We start from the raw sequence: 17335 nt of genomic DNA, 5'->3' as shown, positions 1-17335 counted from the left end.
CGGGGGGGGGGTGCTTACTGCTCTTACAAGAACCTGAGGTTAGGTCTCAGCACCCATTTTAAGACAGCTCACAACTGCCTGTAACCATAGCATCAAGGGAATCCAAGGCCTCTGGGCTCTGTGGGCACCGCACTTATGTTCAGATCAGATACACTTAACTAAAAATAAATCTTTTTTAAAAATATTTTGTATAAAGTTCCTCCTGGAGCACCCTTTACTCCTCCCTACTATCCTTCTCAGAAGTCTATATTTTATTCTTTGTTCTTTATATACATTAAAATTGAGGATCCTAAAGAACCTTTTTGTGAGTTTTCTCTATTTACTTTCAGAAATTAAAAGTTTTAATTACTTTCAGAAATGAGAAGTTTTAAATGTATTCATTCAGAAATACACTCATTGTACTAACAAGTCTTATTACATTTCCGATTTAGAAGAGTAGCATTAGAACATTTTCATAAGTCTTTACTATATGCTTGACAAGAGAATTAAGCTCAATGTTTGCCAATACATTCATTTGCAATAACCATACAGCACAAAGCCTCTGGAGAACTCCACTGTACAAGAACAGAGAAGGGCAGTTGTAACTTAGGATATGAATACTGTTTTGACCTCAAAAACTTGCCAAAGTTTGGAAACTTTCAGGAGTCCTTGGTTCAAACCTGAAGAACCACTGCCAACAAAGGAGCAAAGACCAGGTAGTTCTGTGATATGAGAACAAGTTAAAAGAAACCATAAATGACACAGACCTCAGTGTACCTTTCACAAAAACTGGCTCAAAATGATTACAGAACCAAATGAAAACTACAAAACAAAGTTTCTTAAAGACAATGTGGGGAATAATCCAAATGATTTTGGATTTGATGATTACTTTTCTTTCTTTCTTCTAGTTTTTTGAGACAGCGTTTCTCTGTTGCTTTGGAGTCTGTCCTAGAACTTGCTCTGTAGACAAGGCTAGCCTCAAACAGAGATCCATGTGCCTCTGCCTCCTGAGTGCTGGGATTAAAGACATGCGCCACCACCGCCCGGCCTTTGGGGATGGCTTTTTAGCTACAACACTAAAGATGTAATCCAAGAGGAAGATGAATGGCACTCACTCACCCTTTGATGCTCTGGCCTTTAGTGCAGCTCCTCAGGTGGTGGTGACCCCAACCATACAATTATTTTCATTGCTACTACATAACTTAATTTTGCTACTGTTGTGAATCATAATGTAAACATCTGATATGCAGGACATCTGCCATGTGACCCCCTGTCAAAGGGTCACTCGACCCCAGGGGTTGAGAACTACTCACTGGTCTAGACTATACTGTAACTAAATTTTTCTGCTTTCTGAAAGATTTAAGGAAAAAGGAAAAAAAAAAAAAGGACTAGTCACAGAGTATTTACAAAAGATGTTTGACAAGTCAATTATCCAAAATACACAAAAAATAAAAACAAAAGTCCCCTCTTAAAATTCAGTAAGAAAACAAAGATTCTGACTTTTAGGAAAAGTCAAATACTGTAACAGAAGAAACCCCTCGAAGACCTACAGATACCAACCAAGCACAGGACGAACTATGGTAAGGCATGATATGAACAGTATGACCCCTAGCGTCTACTTAGGAAAAGAGTGGTCAGTAAAAACATCATCAAATGCATGACGAGATGCAAACAGGACTTCGCACTCATTGCTGACAGGAATAAAAAGGAACAAGGTGACTGGAAAACAGTTTAGCGGTTTCTCACAAAACATACTAAATGGAACATATACACAGAGAAATGTTGCTAAGAGCTTAAAATGTAATTGGCAAAACTTGAACAGAACCAAGATGACCTTCAACAGAATGGACAAATAATCCATGGCACATACAAAGAATGTTATTCAGTGTTTGAAGGAAATGAGCAGTGTTCAGCACGGAAAGACAGGGTCATTTGAAGTGTGTATACTGGCTGTAAAGTCCACATGAAAAGGCTACTATTGTATGCAAGATTCCAATCACACGGCTTTTTGAAACAAGCCAGGAAGACAGTGAAAGATCAGAGGCTTCAAGAGGTTTGGGAAACCACAAAGCATTTCAGGACAGTCAAATTAGCCCTATATGACAATGTAATAGTGCATATACACATATATTTGTCCAACCTACATAGTTACAAAAGAGTGAATCCTAATATGAACTGCTCAGGGATGGTGGTGTATTAAGACAGGTTCAGCAATTATACAAATATACCACTTTAGTCAATATGTTTGACAATACAGATGTGGGAATACAATTACATGAGAAGTCTCTGACCCTTTCTATGAAGTGAATAGCTCTCTAAGAAACATTTGTCTTGCTGAAACCTTAGTATACTCCAAAATTAGACTTGAGCTCAATGTCCAGTTCACCTCTTCCTGAATGTGACCATGTACTAAAGGAAAGAACTAGTTAATAAATGTAAAGCATCTCACATATAAAAAACCCAAAAGAATGCTCATCAAAAAAAAAAAAAAATCAATGGTGGCATGTGCCTATAATCCTAGCACCTGGGAAGCAGGGGCAAGAGTCCCAGGAGCTTAAGGTTACCATCAACTACATAGTGAATTTGAGGCTAGTCTGGTCTATATGGGACCCTGTTTCAAAAAATAATATTAATAAATAAAACTAGGCAAAAGCCCAAAAGATATACACCAGCTTAGCTACAAATATATGAGAAATCCTCCCAAAATCCAACAAATCAAAACTCTGAATATAATTTTAATGCAAAATGTTAGGCTCATCAATAACTTTTTAATAAATTCATTATTCAAAATTAACAGAATAATTCTTCATGAAAAGAATATACACAATGAACATAGAAAATTCTAAAAGGTCATATTCAAAATTCCAATTCTCTAGAAAAATATATAAACCACTTCAACTAGGAACACAATGAGACAGAACACAAAGTAACGGAAATGCCACTTTAACCACCAAAAGAACAGGAAGAGCTAATACTAAACCTTTACTTTCAAAGTCTAGGGGTACCTCTTCAGGGTAGGACTCCAACCTCTTCCCAAGAAACCTTTATATTCTGTTTCTTACTGATTTGGTTTTTTTTTTTAAAGACAGTAACATTAAACACTCTGAAACTAAATAAAATAAACATGCAACTTTCTATGAATTGTGGTAAACTTTCACTGTAATATCCTAAATAATTATCAATGTAAACACTTTTATTTAAACTAAAGCAAATCTTTGGGGCCTAGTGGCATAGGTCTATAATCACAATACACAGAAAGCTGAGGCAGAAGGATCACAAGTTCAAGGGCTATAAAGAAAACTCAAGGCTACCCTGCCTCAAAAACAAAAATAAGAAAAGGATTGTATATACAGTTCAGTGGTAGAGCCTTTGCCTGGCATGTGTAAGGCCCTAGATTCAATCCCTATAATTGTAAATTAAATCGATTTTGATAACTAGATTTTTTAAAGAGAGTATTTTAAAATATTAATGTATTCCATGCAAATGCTTTGCAGGCAATTATGGACGTGCATGCTTGTTGTCATCAATCCCATCTCACAGGAGGCAGAGGCAAGAATCTGACTTCAAGACCAACCCAAGCTACATAGATTCCCAGGCCAACCTAAGCATGCAAAACACAATAGCCAAGTCACTATGAAGTGTTTCATTTCTCACTTGTACTTCTAAACTAAATGACACCTTAAAATTATCTACATAAAAGAGATACATAGTAAACCTAAAACATGATTCTCCAATTATATTATTAAGCACTTCTTAAATACAATCACTTTTTAAAAATGTTATAGATTTCATTTGGTAATTACAAACAGAACGTCAGCTCTCAAAAGTTTCTCTGGACAGTGGTAGCACACACCTTTAACCCCAGCACTGGTGAGGCAGAGACTGGCTGATCTTTTTGAGTTTGAGACTAGCCTGGTCTACAAAGTAAGTTCCTGGAAAGCCAGGGCTACATAGAAAAACCCTGTCTTGAAAAACCAAAATCCAAAAACCAAACCAAACCAAACCAAAATGGTGGCCTTGGGTTCCACAGCATCAGATCCAAATCCCTTGGTAGGAAACAAGCTGTGTCTGAACACACACATTTTTGTCATTACTCCATGCACAATACACTACAACTGTTGACACAGCATTTACATGGCAGCAGGTTTAGGGAATGTACAGGAGGATGTGTAGGTTGTGTGTAAACACTACACCTTACACAAAGGACTTGAATAGTTGTAGACTTGGGCAGGGAGACAGCTGTGTCTGAAAATTTAAGGTTGTGTCTTCTATCTTTATTACAATGGCCATTAGAAGTCTGAAATCAAATTGAAATCATGCTTATTTGTCAAGTTTAAAGACTCTTTGCTGTAGGAACATTAGTAGACACTTTTATGACGAATATCTAGAAGCAAAAAAATTCAATAAACATACAATGTAGTATGAATTGACTCATAATTTACAGACAATAATAACTTCCTAATATGGAAAAATATTGACAAGGAAGTACACAAAAGCCACCTCTATGTGTTCAAGGACTTATAGGGGCAGCAAATTACTAGGCATATTTTGGTTAAATGCTACCATTTTTAAAAAATACAATTGTTTCCACCCAATTCAAATAAGCAGATGTTGGTAGATGAGAACATTAAAAAGCTTAACAGAACTAAGCTTTCAAAATTAAGAAAAATTCTTAAAGGGGCAAAAATTAATTGAATTGATGCATTTCTTTATTATATAGCCTGAAATTCTTGACACTGAAACCAAAAATTATCTGTGAATAACTTTTCAAAGCAAGCTGAAGTGGGAAGGGAGAGTTGTAAACCAGTCATTAGTAAGATTTTACTAAAATATTAGTAACAGTTTTACAATAAAGGGAAAACAGTATCAATGTTTTAAAACCTAAGAAGACAGAGGCATCTCATTACTAATACACTAGTATTAAAATATTAGCAATATTTCAAGCTCTAAAATACAGGAGTTTGGAAACAGCTGTAGTGGAAAAAAAGTACAGATAAAAGGCTAATCCTAAAGATCAACTAGTTCGAATCTACAGTAGTAACTACTACAAAAGGTCACTAACTTATTAAAACACAACCTTTGCTCCTACCCTCAAACAACCTATCGTCTAGCCATTCTAGCAACACTTTAGAATCATGCCTGCCAAGGAAGATGCAGGCTTTACAAAGGCTCTATCTGTGGTCATAATCTATCATTCTGAGTGAGAGGGAAATATTTCCAATTCCCAAGCGTCTTGTGCCCCTCCACACCAAAAAAAAAAAAAAAAAAAAAAAAAAAAAAAAAAAAAAAAAAAAAAAAAAAAACAAAAAAACTGAAAAAACCACAAACAGAGTATTGAAAACAAACAACAGGATTTTGTATCACAGAAACCAGTATTATAGCATAGGCCTGGACGGCTGAGGCAGAAGGATGCTCTCAAGTGCAAGGCCAGCTTGGGCTACACAGCCAATTTTGAGACAAGCCTGGAACTGGAAGGAGGGGTATAAACAGAAACGTCTACTCCGATTAGTCTACATTTTCAAAAGCATTCACGATGTAGTCACACTACCCTGAAGAATGTTTACAGAAGTGTCACCATTCAAATCCACTCTCTAAAGAGGGAAGGCAGTTAACAGCAGCCTGTGTGAGTACCACGGCCAACAAAGACAAGAGTTTCATAAAACTTTTCCACAGCGAGGGAACAAATCACAATGAGTAATGGGTTTGTCTGTGGAAATCACTTGTTCTAACAGCACTTGGAGAGCAATGGATCTGAGAAGAATTCACACGCTGGGTTTTGGGTTTTTTTTTTTGGGGGGGGGGTGTTTGTTTTAAAGTGCAAACCTCACAACCAAAGTCCAAATGTGAAGCAAGATTCCTTACAGCGAATTCCCATTCAGGGCAAGCTCACTCTTGCTTCACGGGGCAAAGCAACGTTCATGGATGATGAAAGTCAGTTCAGCTAACGTGTCCGGGAGTCATTTAAAAAGAGAATTTACTATCGTTCACTATCTCGCTCTTTTTTTTCCTGAAACGTTCCACTGACTCAAGGATGGAGTGATCCACTGAGCTTTGTACCCTGAGGCAAAGGAGCAACAAGAAAAAGGAGGTGGTTTTACAGGTGGCTCCCGGGTTAGAAAACAATTGGGAGGAGTCTGTTCTAGAAACCGTGCCTAAGTTAGTGCTGCAGCGAAGGTTTGCTGCTGAAGCGAGCGCAGTTACCCAAAATCCAACCACACAAACGAAACCGCTTCCAGACCTGAGTACTTGGACCTACATTTATTAATCCACTTCGAATCCCAGCACTTCACACTCGAGCTTCCAAATTCAAACCGCCAACGTTAACAGTTCCCGGAACGACACCAAAACCAGTGAAGCCCTTTTCCATGTCCCCGTGTGAATTGACAAAGGAAGAGGTCGGGCATTCACAATTCGCCCAACTTTACACTCAAGACAGTATAGTGACAGCAAAGACAGTAACTCCCTCACCAACGCTGTTCCCACACCACACCGAATCCCTTTGTTTCTACTCCCCGCAAACGTAAATGGAACAGAAGCCGAGAACCTCGGCGTTATACTGAAGGAAGGATGTAACAAAAAGTCAAAGAAACTTAACGGAAGCTACAGAGGCAGAGATAACCCGAAAGGTCGATAGAAAAGTAGGAAAGGCAACCCAAAAGGAATGGGAGGAAAACCTAGGGTGTTGGAAACCACTTCAAGGGCTGCCAAGTGACGGGAATCTGGGCCCACCAAGCCGAGGTAGGACCGAAACCCGAAAAAGAGCTAACGGGGGGGAACAATGGGGCGGTGAGTCCCGGAGCTAGCGGGGCGACACCGAGCCGAGGGCGGCCAGGAGGTCCGGGACGGGTGGGATGGAAGGGCAAAGGGCTGCCCGGAGCTGGGAAAGGAGTTCGGGCGAGCATCCGGGTGGGTGGCAAGTTGGTGGAGCGCGATGGGGCACGGCGGCGCCTGGAGCCAGGAGGAGAGGGTCTCGGGGGGATCTCCGGGTGGGGAATGGCTTGTCACGTAGCTTTCTCTTTGGAGAGGAGAGCGGAGGCCGCGCAAAGCAGGTGTGATGGAAGCAGCAAGGAACCCAGCTCGACGAGGCATCGGAGCCACGGCGCAGCTGAGACGCAGGGAGGGAAAAGGCAGCTCGAGAGGGAGAGGAAAAAGATGGAGAGGGGGCGGGAGGGGGAGCGGGGGGCTTCACTCACAGTCCAGGTGCTTCTTCTTGGGGCCCATGATCTCGTGGGTCGTGGCCTTGCATACCGTCTTGGAGACCGCGGAGCCGGTGACACTGTGCTGGGCCGCGGTGATTCGGTCCGTCAAGCTCTGGCCAGACATCGTTGCGGCTCGTCCGCCAACCCCCTTCCGCTCGGCAGCCGGCGGGGCCTGGGACCCCCAAGCGCCCGAGGGTCCCCACCCCCCACCGCACCCCCGACCCCCACCGGCTCCCGGCCCGCCCGCTCGCCTGCCGGCCTGGGGCGGGGCTCAGGGCCGCGCGCCGCCACCCGCCCGCAGAGCCCCCCGGCTCGCGTGTCCCCCCCACGCGGGCTCCCACACCCAGTCGGGGGTCACTCCCGAGCCCCGCGCCTCAGCCTCAGCCCACCCCCTGCCCGGGATCAGCTGGAGCCCGGTCGGGCCAGAGGGACAGGCAGCTGCAGGGAAAATGGCGGCGCCAGGCTCCTCCTCGGAGCTTTCCGGGCGGCCCCGGCGTCACGTGACTCGGGTCCCGCCCCCTGGCTCCCTTCCTCCCGCCCCTCGTTCCCTTCCCTTCCCGTTCCTCTCCGGCGCGCGTCCCCCCTTCCTCCTTCTCCTCCTCCTCCTCCCTCCCTCGCTCGGGCGAGGGCAAAGCGGGGCGACGGCGGCGCCCGCGCGCGCGTGCGCGCGCCCGCGCGACGTGGTGGAACCCGCCTGGCGGGCGCAACAGGAGGCCCGGCCCGCGGGGGCCGGCGAGCGGCTCGCCGCGTCACGTGACGCGCCCCTGCCAACAGGTCGCCCCAGGCGGGGCCCGCGTGTCACCGGGGTGGAGGGTGGGGGCGTCCCCTCCCAGTCGTGGACGTGACAAAGAGGTGAGACCGCCGCCTGCGCTCAGATTCTCCCCGAGGTGGAGGTGTCTGGGCTCGCCGGGCTGCTCCGCGCTCAAGTTGGCGACGACCCCGTGGCACTCCGCCTGTCGTAAAGGACATGGCCCCAGCCGGGCTCTTCAGAGCCTCCAGGCAGGCCTTTTGGCTGTGGGACTATACTATTACACATACACACCGGGTTTGGTGTTTTGTTTTGTTTTGTTTTTTAAATATCAGAAAGGTCTTTTCCTTGGGAGTGTTGGAAATGTCACCTAGTTTTGTTTATCACGACTACTAAAACGCGCCACAGACGTTCCTGCCTGTCTAAATTTAGATCTCAAGCAGCCCGGTACTCATTTTCCACGGTGTCCAGTACGACAGGAAACACATAGCTTCAGTGGAATTTGAAAAGGGAAGTAGTAGGGTGATGTCAACAGTGATTAACTTGACCCTACAAGGCTGACAACTCGGGACATGAAAGGTCCACACCATAGAAGGAAGTGAGCGGGTCGGTAAATGGAGAAGTCCCATTCAGGGAGTCAGACATCAGTACCTGCGATCTCCCCTGGTTTAGTCTTTCTTCCCTTTGGCCTCTTTTCTCCTCTTGTGTGAGCCAGATTTCCATGGAAAGATATTGACGCTGCCCGGTAGGCATTTTAGAACGGTATGACATCCTGAGACTCCGATCTATGAAAGCCAGACGATCTATTAACAAGGCCTTTTAAAATGTTACTAATGCTCTCTACGTTTAACTCAGGCTTAGGGATAAATGTTCAATTCTCTGTGAATGTTAACTTAGCATCGTGGTTATATGTAATCTTGCTAGTTTCAAGTGAAATGCTAGCGTAGTCGAAATCTGTGTACACCATCTGCCAACCAAATCTAGAACACTGTGCTGAAATCTGTTGACTCTCAAAAGATGAAAAAACTAATAGACGTTTAAAATTGTATGTATCAGGAATTCAATTCCTTTTTTTATTTTACACACACACACACACACACACCACTATGGCGCTATGGCTGGTTGAAATTCTGAAACACCAATGCTTTGCCAAGAACTCACAGTTCTTGAGCCTGCAGGTTTCATTCTCAGCAAACCAGCTTGAAATTTCACAAAACTGTAAGACTCCCTTCGGTGCATCTGCAGTCCATCTGGAGTTTGGTGCCCCGTGTTTATCGGGCAGCTGAATGGCCAGATTTTATTTTATTTTTTGCATTTGTTTATGATGTGCATGCATGTATGCATGTACACATGTTGATGCACATGTGTGAGTACAAATTTTAATCTGTCATAATCCCTTTATTCTCAAACTGTTCTAGTAATTTCTTAGCTAATTTCTCTATTGTTGTTTAACCCTCCAGTTGACAGTTTCTGAACCTATAATGGGTTTATTTGTCTGGGCATTAAAATTTTCTACAAATTCTATGTAGATGTGTCTCCAAGATGTGCCTACTCATCCCCTACCCCACACCACCCATCAATGTGTTGGGATTTAATCCTCAACTGTGCTAAGAGGTGTGGCCTAATGGGAAGTGTTTAGATCATAAATGGATTAATGCTAATTAATTATAAGAGCCTTGAAGTTCCAATCCTCCCTCTCTCCCACTTTCTCTTTGCCTTGTGCCCTAGAATAATTAAACTCTTGATTTTGGACCTCCTAGCTTCCAGAACGAATCTATATATGTTTGTCAAAAGTTACCCAGTCTTGCTAGACAGTACTGGTACATGACCTTAATTAATCCCAGCACTCAGAAGGCAGAGACAGGTGGATCTCTGTGAGCTCAAGGCTGGGCTGGTCTACAGAGCCAGTTCCAAAATAGCCAGGGCTACACAGAGAAACACTGTCCCGAAAAACAAAAACAAAAAAATAAAATAAAATTACCCAGTCTGTAGTATTTCTGCTATAGCAACTAAAAAAGTAAAACACACTCCACTGTGGCTATCCCAGAAGATAAGAATCAGGTCTCTGAGCCATGGGAATAAGACTCAATGATCTACCCTGACCTAACTACTTACTGAGCCTCATCTGCTCCGTTCTCCTACGTGTATGCTGCCTACTACACTTAGGAATACCAGTTTGCTTTACAGCCTACTGGGAAAGAATCTCCTTTTGCTACTGGTAGTATCTGTACTTAGTTCCTTAATTACTGTATGGCTCTAACATAGGGAGGGGGAAAAGACTATGACTTGAATCTGGATTGTCCCCTACAGGATCATGTGTTTTATTTAAATTCTTCCAGCAGTCTCCAGCCATTCAGTCAGCCAGTGCAAGTTCATCTGTGCCTGGGACTCAGGGCTGGAGCAAGAACAAAGACAGGTATACTGTCTTCCTTGTCACTGTGGCCGAATGCTCATGAAAACCAAGCCAGCAAAGGAATGGCTTCTCGGGGCTCAAAGCTACCTAGGTAAAAGTGACTCTAGCTGCGGCTGCTGAGGCCTGGGGTAGGCGGCTGCTCATAGTGTCCTCAACCAGGAAGCAGAGAGAGAGGATCGCTGGTGCTCAGCTCGCATCCTCCTTTCCACTCAGTCCAGGACTCCAGATGAGATGGTGCTGTCTGTACTAAAGCTGGAATGGCTGGAGACTGGGGCTGGAGAGGGAGCACAGTGTTAAGACTCCTGTAGTAAGGAGGTCACTTGTTTGGTTCCTGGCTGCCCAGCTAGCTTAGACCATAAATAACCACACAGAAACTGTATTAATTAAATCGCTGCTTGGGCCATTAGTTCTAACTTCTTATTTGCTAACTCTTACATCTTAATTTAACCCATCTCCGTTAATCTGTGCATCACCACGACATCATGGCCACCAGCAAAGTTTCAATATGTCTGACTCTGGCGGCTCCACGATGTCTCTCTGACTCTGCCTTCCTCCTCCCATGCTATAGGCCAAGCCAGTTTCTTTATTCATTAACCAATAAAAGCAACATATAGACAGAAGGACCTCCCACACCAGACTACTTTCTATTCTTGAAGAGGACCAGAGTTGAGTTCCCAGCAGCTATGTTGGTTGAATCATAACATCTCAAACTTCAGTTCCAGGCAATCCAATGCCCTCTTCTGTGAACACACAGAGTTCACAGGAGCCTATAAATAATTTATTTTTATTTTATTTTTTAAAAAGAAAACAAACCATTTTTTTCAAAATACATGCCAATCCAAGTCCCCACTCCTTCCCCTTCTCCCATTCCCTCCACTTACCTCCCCCCACACACACAACCCCTCCTTCACTCCTCAGAAAAGGTAAGGTACATTGCTTTGGGAAAGGTCCAAGGTCCTCCCTACTATATCTAAGCTGAGCAAGGTATCCATCCAAAGAGAATGGGTTCCCAAAAAGCCAATACAAGCAGCAGGAATAAACCCTGGTGCCATTGCCAGTATAGGGCCCACTGGTAGTGTCACCTATAAATAATTTTTTAAAATAATTTTTAAATAATAAAAATTTAAAAATAAACACCTGGTCCTGGCCTGATAGCACTGCTTTGGGAGGTTGTAGGGCCTATGTGATGGAGGTAGGCCCTAGAAGGTGGGCCTTGGAGGGTTACCTGCTACTTCTGGTCCTGTTACTGCTTTCTGGTTAGTCCTTCATGTTAGGAGCTCTGTCACACGTCCCCACTAGCACAGCCCCACTCCACGTATTTCCCATTCCTGATGGATGGGATGAAGCCCCTGAAGCCAGGAGCAGCAATCCGTTCTTGCGTTGCTCTGGCCAGGTGTTTATCACAGCGCAGAGAACAGTAATGGACACCTACCCTCCAGCCACTGCTAGCAGCTGGTGTGAGCAGACCTGCCTAAAGACGGTGGATGGATGAGTGGAAACACACGTACTTAGATAGACAATCACTGCAAAGCTTCCATTTGATCAAATCTGCCCACTTTTTATCCATCCTATAATTATCTGTCGGAGGCATCATCCTTACTCAGTATTTTGTTAATTCCCTCTTTCAGAAAGTATGCACTGAACATTGACTGTGTGTCAGGCACCAATTTAGATGCTGTGTTCTGTTCTAATGGGGAACCCGCCAGTTCTATGGGAACTAACCTATTTTCTATTTCAGTCACCAACTTGAAGGCATGTTTGCTTTACAAATGAGCCGTCCCCAAACAGAAGGAAACAATGTGAAAGCATATGTTAGTTTCTTAGCTCTCTTAAATAAAAAATTATGTTGGAGAAAGTCCTGGAGTCCAGGAGGAAAGATCAACAGGTTTTTTAAATTTTGTTTTGTTTTTTTTTTAATGCCTCCAATGTACCTACCAACACAGCAAAACTTTTTCATGTAATTCTTCTTATAATAATTGCAAAAGGTATTGTACTTACCTAATACAGGAATACAAACAAGCCCAATAAAGTAACTGTCTAAATCCCACAGATTCTAAGTGGCAGAAATAAGGTTTAGGAACTTATTCTCTATTATGAGATATAGACCATTTAGCCAATAATTGAAGCAACTGACAATAGAGATTAAATTCATTCAACACATAGATGTTGTCTGTATTCATTGTGCTGCTTGTTGAATGTTATAATATGCAGACAAATATGGTGTCTGTTCTTAAACTTTGGTGGAATAGGGATTGTATTTGTAGGCTTTAGTATTTCTTCATTTATTTTGAAATAGGCTCTTAGTCTGTAGCTCAAAATTGTCTTGAATTTGCGTTTTATCCCAGGCTGACCACAAATCCATGTTCCTCTGACCTAAACTTTTTGAGTGCTGAGATTACTCACATGTACCTTTGGCCTGTTCTTAAACTTTTTGTTTGTTGTTTGGTGGGTTGGTTGGGGTTTTTTGTTTGTTTTGTTTTGTTTTGCTTTGTTTTTGCGAGACCGGATTTCTCGCTTTTTTGGAGCCTGTCCTGGGACTAGCACTTGTAGACAAGGCTGGCCTCAAACTCACAGAGATCCGCCTGCCTCTGCCTCCCAAGTGCTGGGATTAAAGACATGCGCACCACCACCCACTGTTCTTAAACTTTTAAAATCTTGAAGTAGGGTCCTGGAAAGATGGCTCAGAGTTAAGGGCATTGATTGCTTTCCCAAAGAATCTAGGTTCACAGCTAACAATGTCTGTAACTCAAAGATCAACATGCTCACACAGATTTACCTACAGGCAAAAGAAAAAAAAAGAAAAAAAAAACCAATGCACATAAAATAAATAATTTTTTTTTAAAAAGACAAGAAAAACTTCTTGAAGTAAGAATTAAAATGCATGCCTGACCTGAAGATCCTGATAAGCCTACGACCTAAAAGTAAGAAAGCCAGTCTGGCATGGTGGCTCACACCTCGGAGGCCAGTGATGTCTACATAGTAAGACTCTGTCTCAAAAAGAAAATAAAGAGAGTGACCAAAACTTTTATAGTTACTACTTCATTTAAACCTATCTTGAGGTCCAAGGAGAGCCTCCTCTGTCTTCACTGTCCTCAGACATTATTGTTGTTTACTAAATTAGACCCCTTTGACATTGTATTAACTAGGTTGATAAGAACATCCAGCAACTCACTTCTCCCTTATCTTTAGCTACTTACTTCTCTACTTAATGACACAGCCAAGTGAGTAAAAGATCGCCTTATGTAACCCACTTTCCTTTGTAACAGAGAACTCAAGCAAGTACTCCATTTCAAGTGAGGGAGACTAATTCCAGCTCTCAGCATACATACTTGCAATAATATTAGCATGCTAGTGTTGATTACTTATTCTGTGCCAAGCATGTAACATGCATTCCTCCTGCACTCTTAAACAGCTTCATGGCTTCAAGGAGCACAGACATCTGATGACCAAATGGTTTCTTTCTTCTGCTAAGCATGCAGTTAGACTGTTTCCTGGCCACCTTTATGATTAGCTGGGGCCAAATGCCTGATGTCTGTCCAAGAGAACATGGGCTGAAAATGATGCTGGTTTGGGCCATGAGCCCTGAAAACCTCTAACATGTGTTCAGCATTCTTTCTTCTCCTACTCCCAGCTGAAGAGAGCTTCAGAGAATTAAGAAGTTGAAACCACAACATGAAAGACACCTGGAGTTCGTAGGCAAGTCATCGGAGAATGTTGACCAGGAGAGTTAGGTGGCCAGGAGCACCTAGAGTAATATATTTGTTCATTAAAGAATAACTGAAACATCTCAAACTGTTACCTGAAATGAATCTTCTTATACTGTGAAATGCCCTATAATACAATTCAAGAGCAGGTGTTATTAATCACTCTTCCTGCTAATGCTTGGCTATTTGGAGCTTTTGTGCTTTATATGAACTTTAGGATTCTTTTCTTTTTCTTTCTTTAATTTTTATTTTTTGCTTGCCTTTTTTTTGAGACAGTTTCTCTGTGGAATAGCCCTGGCTGTCATGAAACTCGCTTTGTAGACGAGGCTGGCCTTGAATTCATAGAGATTTGCCTACCTCTGCCTCCTGTGTGCTGGGATTAAAGGTGAGTGCCACCATACCCATCTGGGATTTTCTCTTTTTCAAGTCCTGTGAATAATACGACTGGATTTTTGTAGAGATGTTATTGAATCAGTAGATCACTTTCAATGATGTGGCTATTTTGACATTACTAACTGCCATTTCATGAATATAGGACATTATTCTATCTTCTAGTGTCTTCAATTTTGTTTGTCATTGCTTTAAAGGTTTATATTGTAGAGGTCTTCCCTGTTTAGGCTTTTTCCCAGTTGTGATACTTAATCTTGATTGTCAACTTGACATGATTTAGAATCACCGCTGTCTTACTTAATGATTCTATTGCTATGAAGAGACACCATGACCATGACAACTCTTATAAAGGAAAACATTTAACTGAGGTGGAGGCTTACAATTTCAGAGGTTCAGTTCTTTATCATCATGATAGGAAGCATGGTGCTGGCTACATCTTGGTCTGAAAGCAAGAAGTTGACTGAGACACTAGGTAGTATCCTGAGCATAGGAAACCTGAAAGCCGGTCCCCACAATGACACACTTCCTTCAACAAGGTCATAAATACTCCAACAAAGCCACACCTCCTAATAGTGCCACTCCCTATGGGGGCCCAATTGCATTCAAACTACTGCAACCACAAAAACAATTCTCTTGACATGTCTGTGAGTATTTTCTAGGGCAGGTTCATTGAAGTGGGGAAGATTACCCTAAATGTGAGCCAGGTTCCATGCCCTGGGATCTCTGACCGAATCAAAAAGAGAATGTGAGCTGGGCAGTGGTGGCACACACCTTTAATCCCTACTCTTGGGAGGCAGAGGCAGGTAGATCTTTGTGAGTGTGAGGCCAGCCTAGTCTACAGAATGAGTTCCAGGACAGCTAGGACTGTTACACAGAGAAACTCTTTCTGGAAAAATAAAGTGGGGAGGGGCATGTTCATCACTCTACTTCTGACTGTGGATACAATGTGACTAGCAGCCTCAAGTTCCTGTTGCCATCACACTCCTGCAAGGATAGACTGAATCCTTGAACTACAACCCCAAATAAGCCCTTCTTCCCTTAATTTGCTTCTGTCAGCTATTTTATCAGGACAAGAAAATGAGTAACTAATACATGTTAAGTATCTATAGGCAAGGGCTTTCTGAAAAGTGCTTTCGTAGCCCCAAATATAATAGCAAGGTCAACAGTGGGATTATATCCAGTTAAAAATCTGCATAGCAAATACATTGATTAATAGAGTAAAGAGATTGCTAAGAGAAAGGGGGGAAATCTCTGTCAACTATACATCAGATGTGGAATTAATATCTGTACGACAGAAGGAATTCAAAAAGTTAAACACTAGGAAATCACAATCAATAAATAGGCAAATGAATTTAATACATGGTTCTCAAAAGAAGTACAAATTGCCAATAAATATGTTAACATTCTTAACCATCATGGATCAGTGAGGTTCCATGTCCTCCCAGTCAAATGGCCATCACATAGGAAACAAAGGCAAAGAAGGAAGCAGAGTACGATCCATGTATGTGAGGATGAGAAGCAGGGAGTGTGATCAAAGTGTGTGTGTGAAGGATCAGTGGAACCCACTACTTTGTCCAACAAATATACACTGTTTTTAAAAAGACAAATGTAGGACTAGAACTTTAATCTGAAGCTTTTCTCAGGGGACGAGCCTTGGCTTGAGCTCCCACTGTGGTGGCTCAAGCTTCTGATCCCACCAACTAGGCAAAAGCAGGAAGATTGCCATGAGTTTGAGGCCATATTACTCTAAAGAATGAGTTCATGTCTCAAAAACTGAAGGAGCAAAAGTGAGAGAAAAGAGGAAGAGAATTTGGAGGGAAGAGAAGGAAAGATCATTTTATATAAAGGGAATAATAAAATGACTTAGCCAAGAACAAGTTGAACTTGTTTACATAATAGAAGGCCAGTGTGGCCAGAGAGAGTAAAGAAGAAATAGAAGCTTAGGAGGTGACCCCAGGGATATTGCCAGGTTATGAAGGTTTTTATAAGGCATGTTGAGAACTCCAGATGGTATAAATAGGTAGCCGTGCAATAGGAACAGCTGACAACTGAAGATTCGAAGGATCTTCCCATCTAAGAACACTGGAACAAGACCCCACTAAGGATCATATTCTTCTCTGCATGCTTCTCCTCTTGGTCTTGTGTCTTTATCATCTTGGCTATTGTATCCCCTTCTTTGCTAATGGGCCCCGTTTTCCTTTACTTAGGATTGTTCCTGAGACCATAACCTCAACACTGACCAGGCATGGGGCTAACTCTTCAGACTCTGGTAAGGTTAAATTACGACTACAAAGATTTTAAAAAGAAAAAACAAGATACTTGATTCTCTAGGAAAGGTCTAAATAGTTTATAACACATAGTTTTATTGTCTTTTTTAACAAAAAAATTCCAGGGTTATAGCTTTGAAATGCCTTTAAAGGTCTTGTATGTTATTGTCTAGGCAGGTAATGCTATATGTAATCAGATACATGCTTCTCAGTTATGAACACTGCTTCACAGCCAATGTTACAAATGAACATCCAGCCAAAAGAACAAGAATGCCTGGTACTTGATGGAGTCAGGATGACTATCATGAAAAGGATGTACAAGTGTAGCTTATCAAATGAGCAAGTCTGGATTGATCACGGATCAGAAAATTATGGTATTTCTTCTAGACTGCAGAGAAGGTTAACTGAAGAGTAAGAAATGAAGCATACATTAATAATTGGCAAAAATAGATCAGTTGTATCTTCCGTGGCATGCAAGCTTAACTATCAAAACTTTATGTACTTATTTTAGTTAGTTAAGACTGTACGCCAGGCTGGCTGAAACTCCTAACAATACCCCTTATCTGTGCTTCTCAAGTGCTGGGACTACAGGTGTGAACCACCATGACCCTGTCTAACAATTTTAAATTTTCTTG

General features: G+C 42.4%; 1 protein-coding gene and 1 long non-coding RNA gene across 17 annotated transcripts in view; one reads left to right on the top strand and one right to left on the bottom strand.

Moving 5' to 3' along the window:
* Positions 1-7381, bottom strand: part of Picalm (phosphatidylinositol binding clathrin assembly protein) — an 89551-nt gene extending 82170 nt beyond the window's left edge. For 7 of the 13 annotated variants that reach the window (XM_087901224.1, XM_087901217.1, XM_087901221.1 and 4 more), the window contains exon 1: positions 7173-7379. In XM_087901224.1, coding sequence (XP_087757350.1) covers positions 7173-7302 — 130 coding nt within the window. In that variant the 5' untranslated portion in view covers positions 7303-7379. Of the gene's footprint in view, positions 1-7172 lie in introns of all 13 variants that reach the window. The other 6 variants (XM_087901216.1, XM_087901219.1, XM_087901222.1 and 3 more) reach the window with 3 other exon arrangements.
* LOC125400980 (uncharacterized) overlaps positions 6036-17335 on the top strand; it is a 32080-nt gene continuing 20780 nt past the window's right edge. The window contains exons 1-2 of one of the 4 annotated variants that reach the window (XR_007232165.3): positions 6036-6717; positions 16641-16702. This is a non-coding gene — a long non-coding RNA (uncharacterized LOC125400980). Of the gene's footprint in view, positions 6718-7819; positions 8031-11917; positions 14429-16640; positions 16703-17335 lie in introns of those variants that run through there. The other 3 variants (XR_007232167.3, XR_015736260.1, XR_014999592.2) reach the window with 3 other exon arrangements.

Source organism: Myodes glareolus, chromosome 24 (assembly GCF_982192425.1).
Source record: "Myodes glareolus chromosome 24, mMyoGla1.1, whole genome shotgun sequence".
Lineage (NCBI taxonomy): Eukaryota > Metazoa > Chordata > Mammalia > Rodentia > Cricetidae > Myodes > Myodes glareolus.
This window is presented reverse-complemented; position numbering and strand designations above follow the sequence as displayed.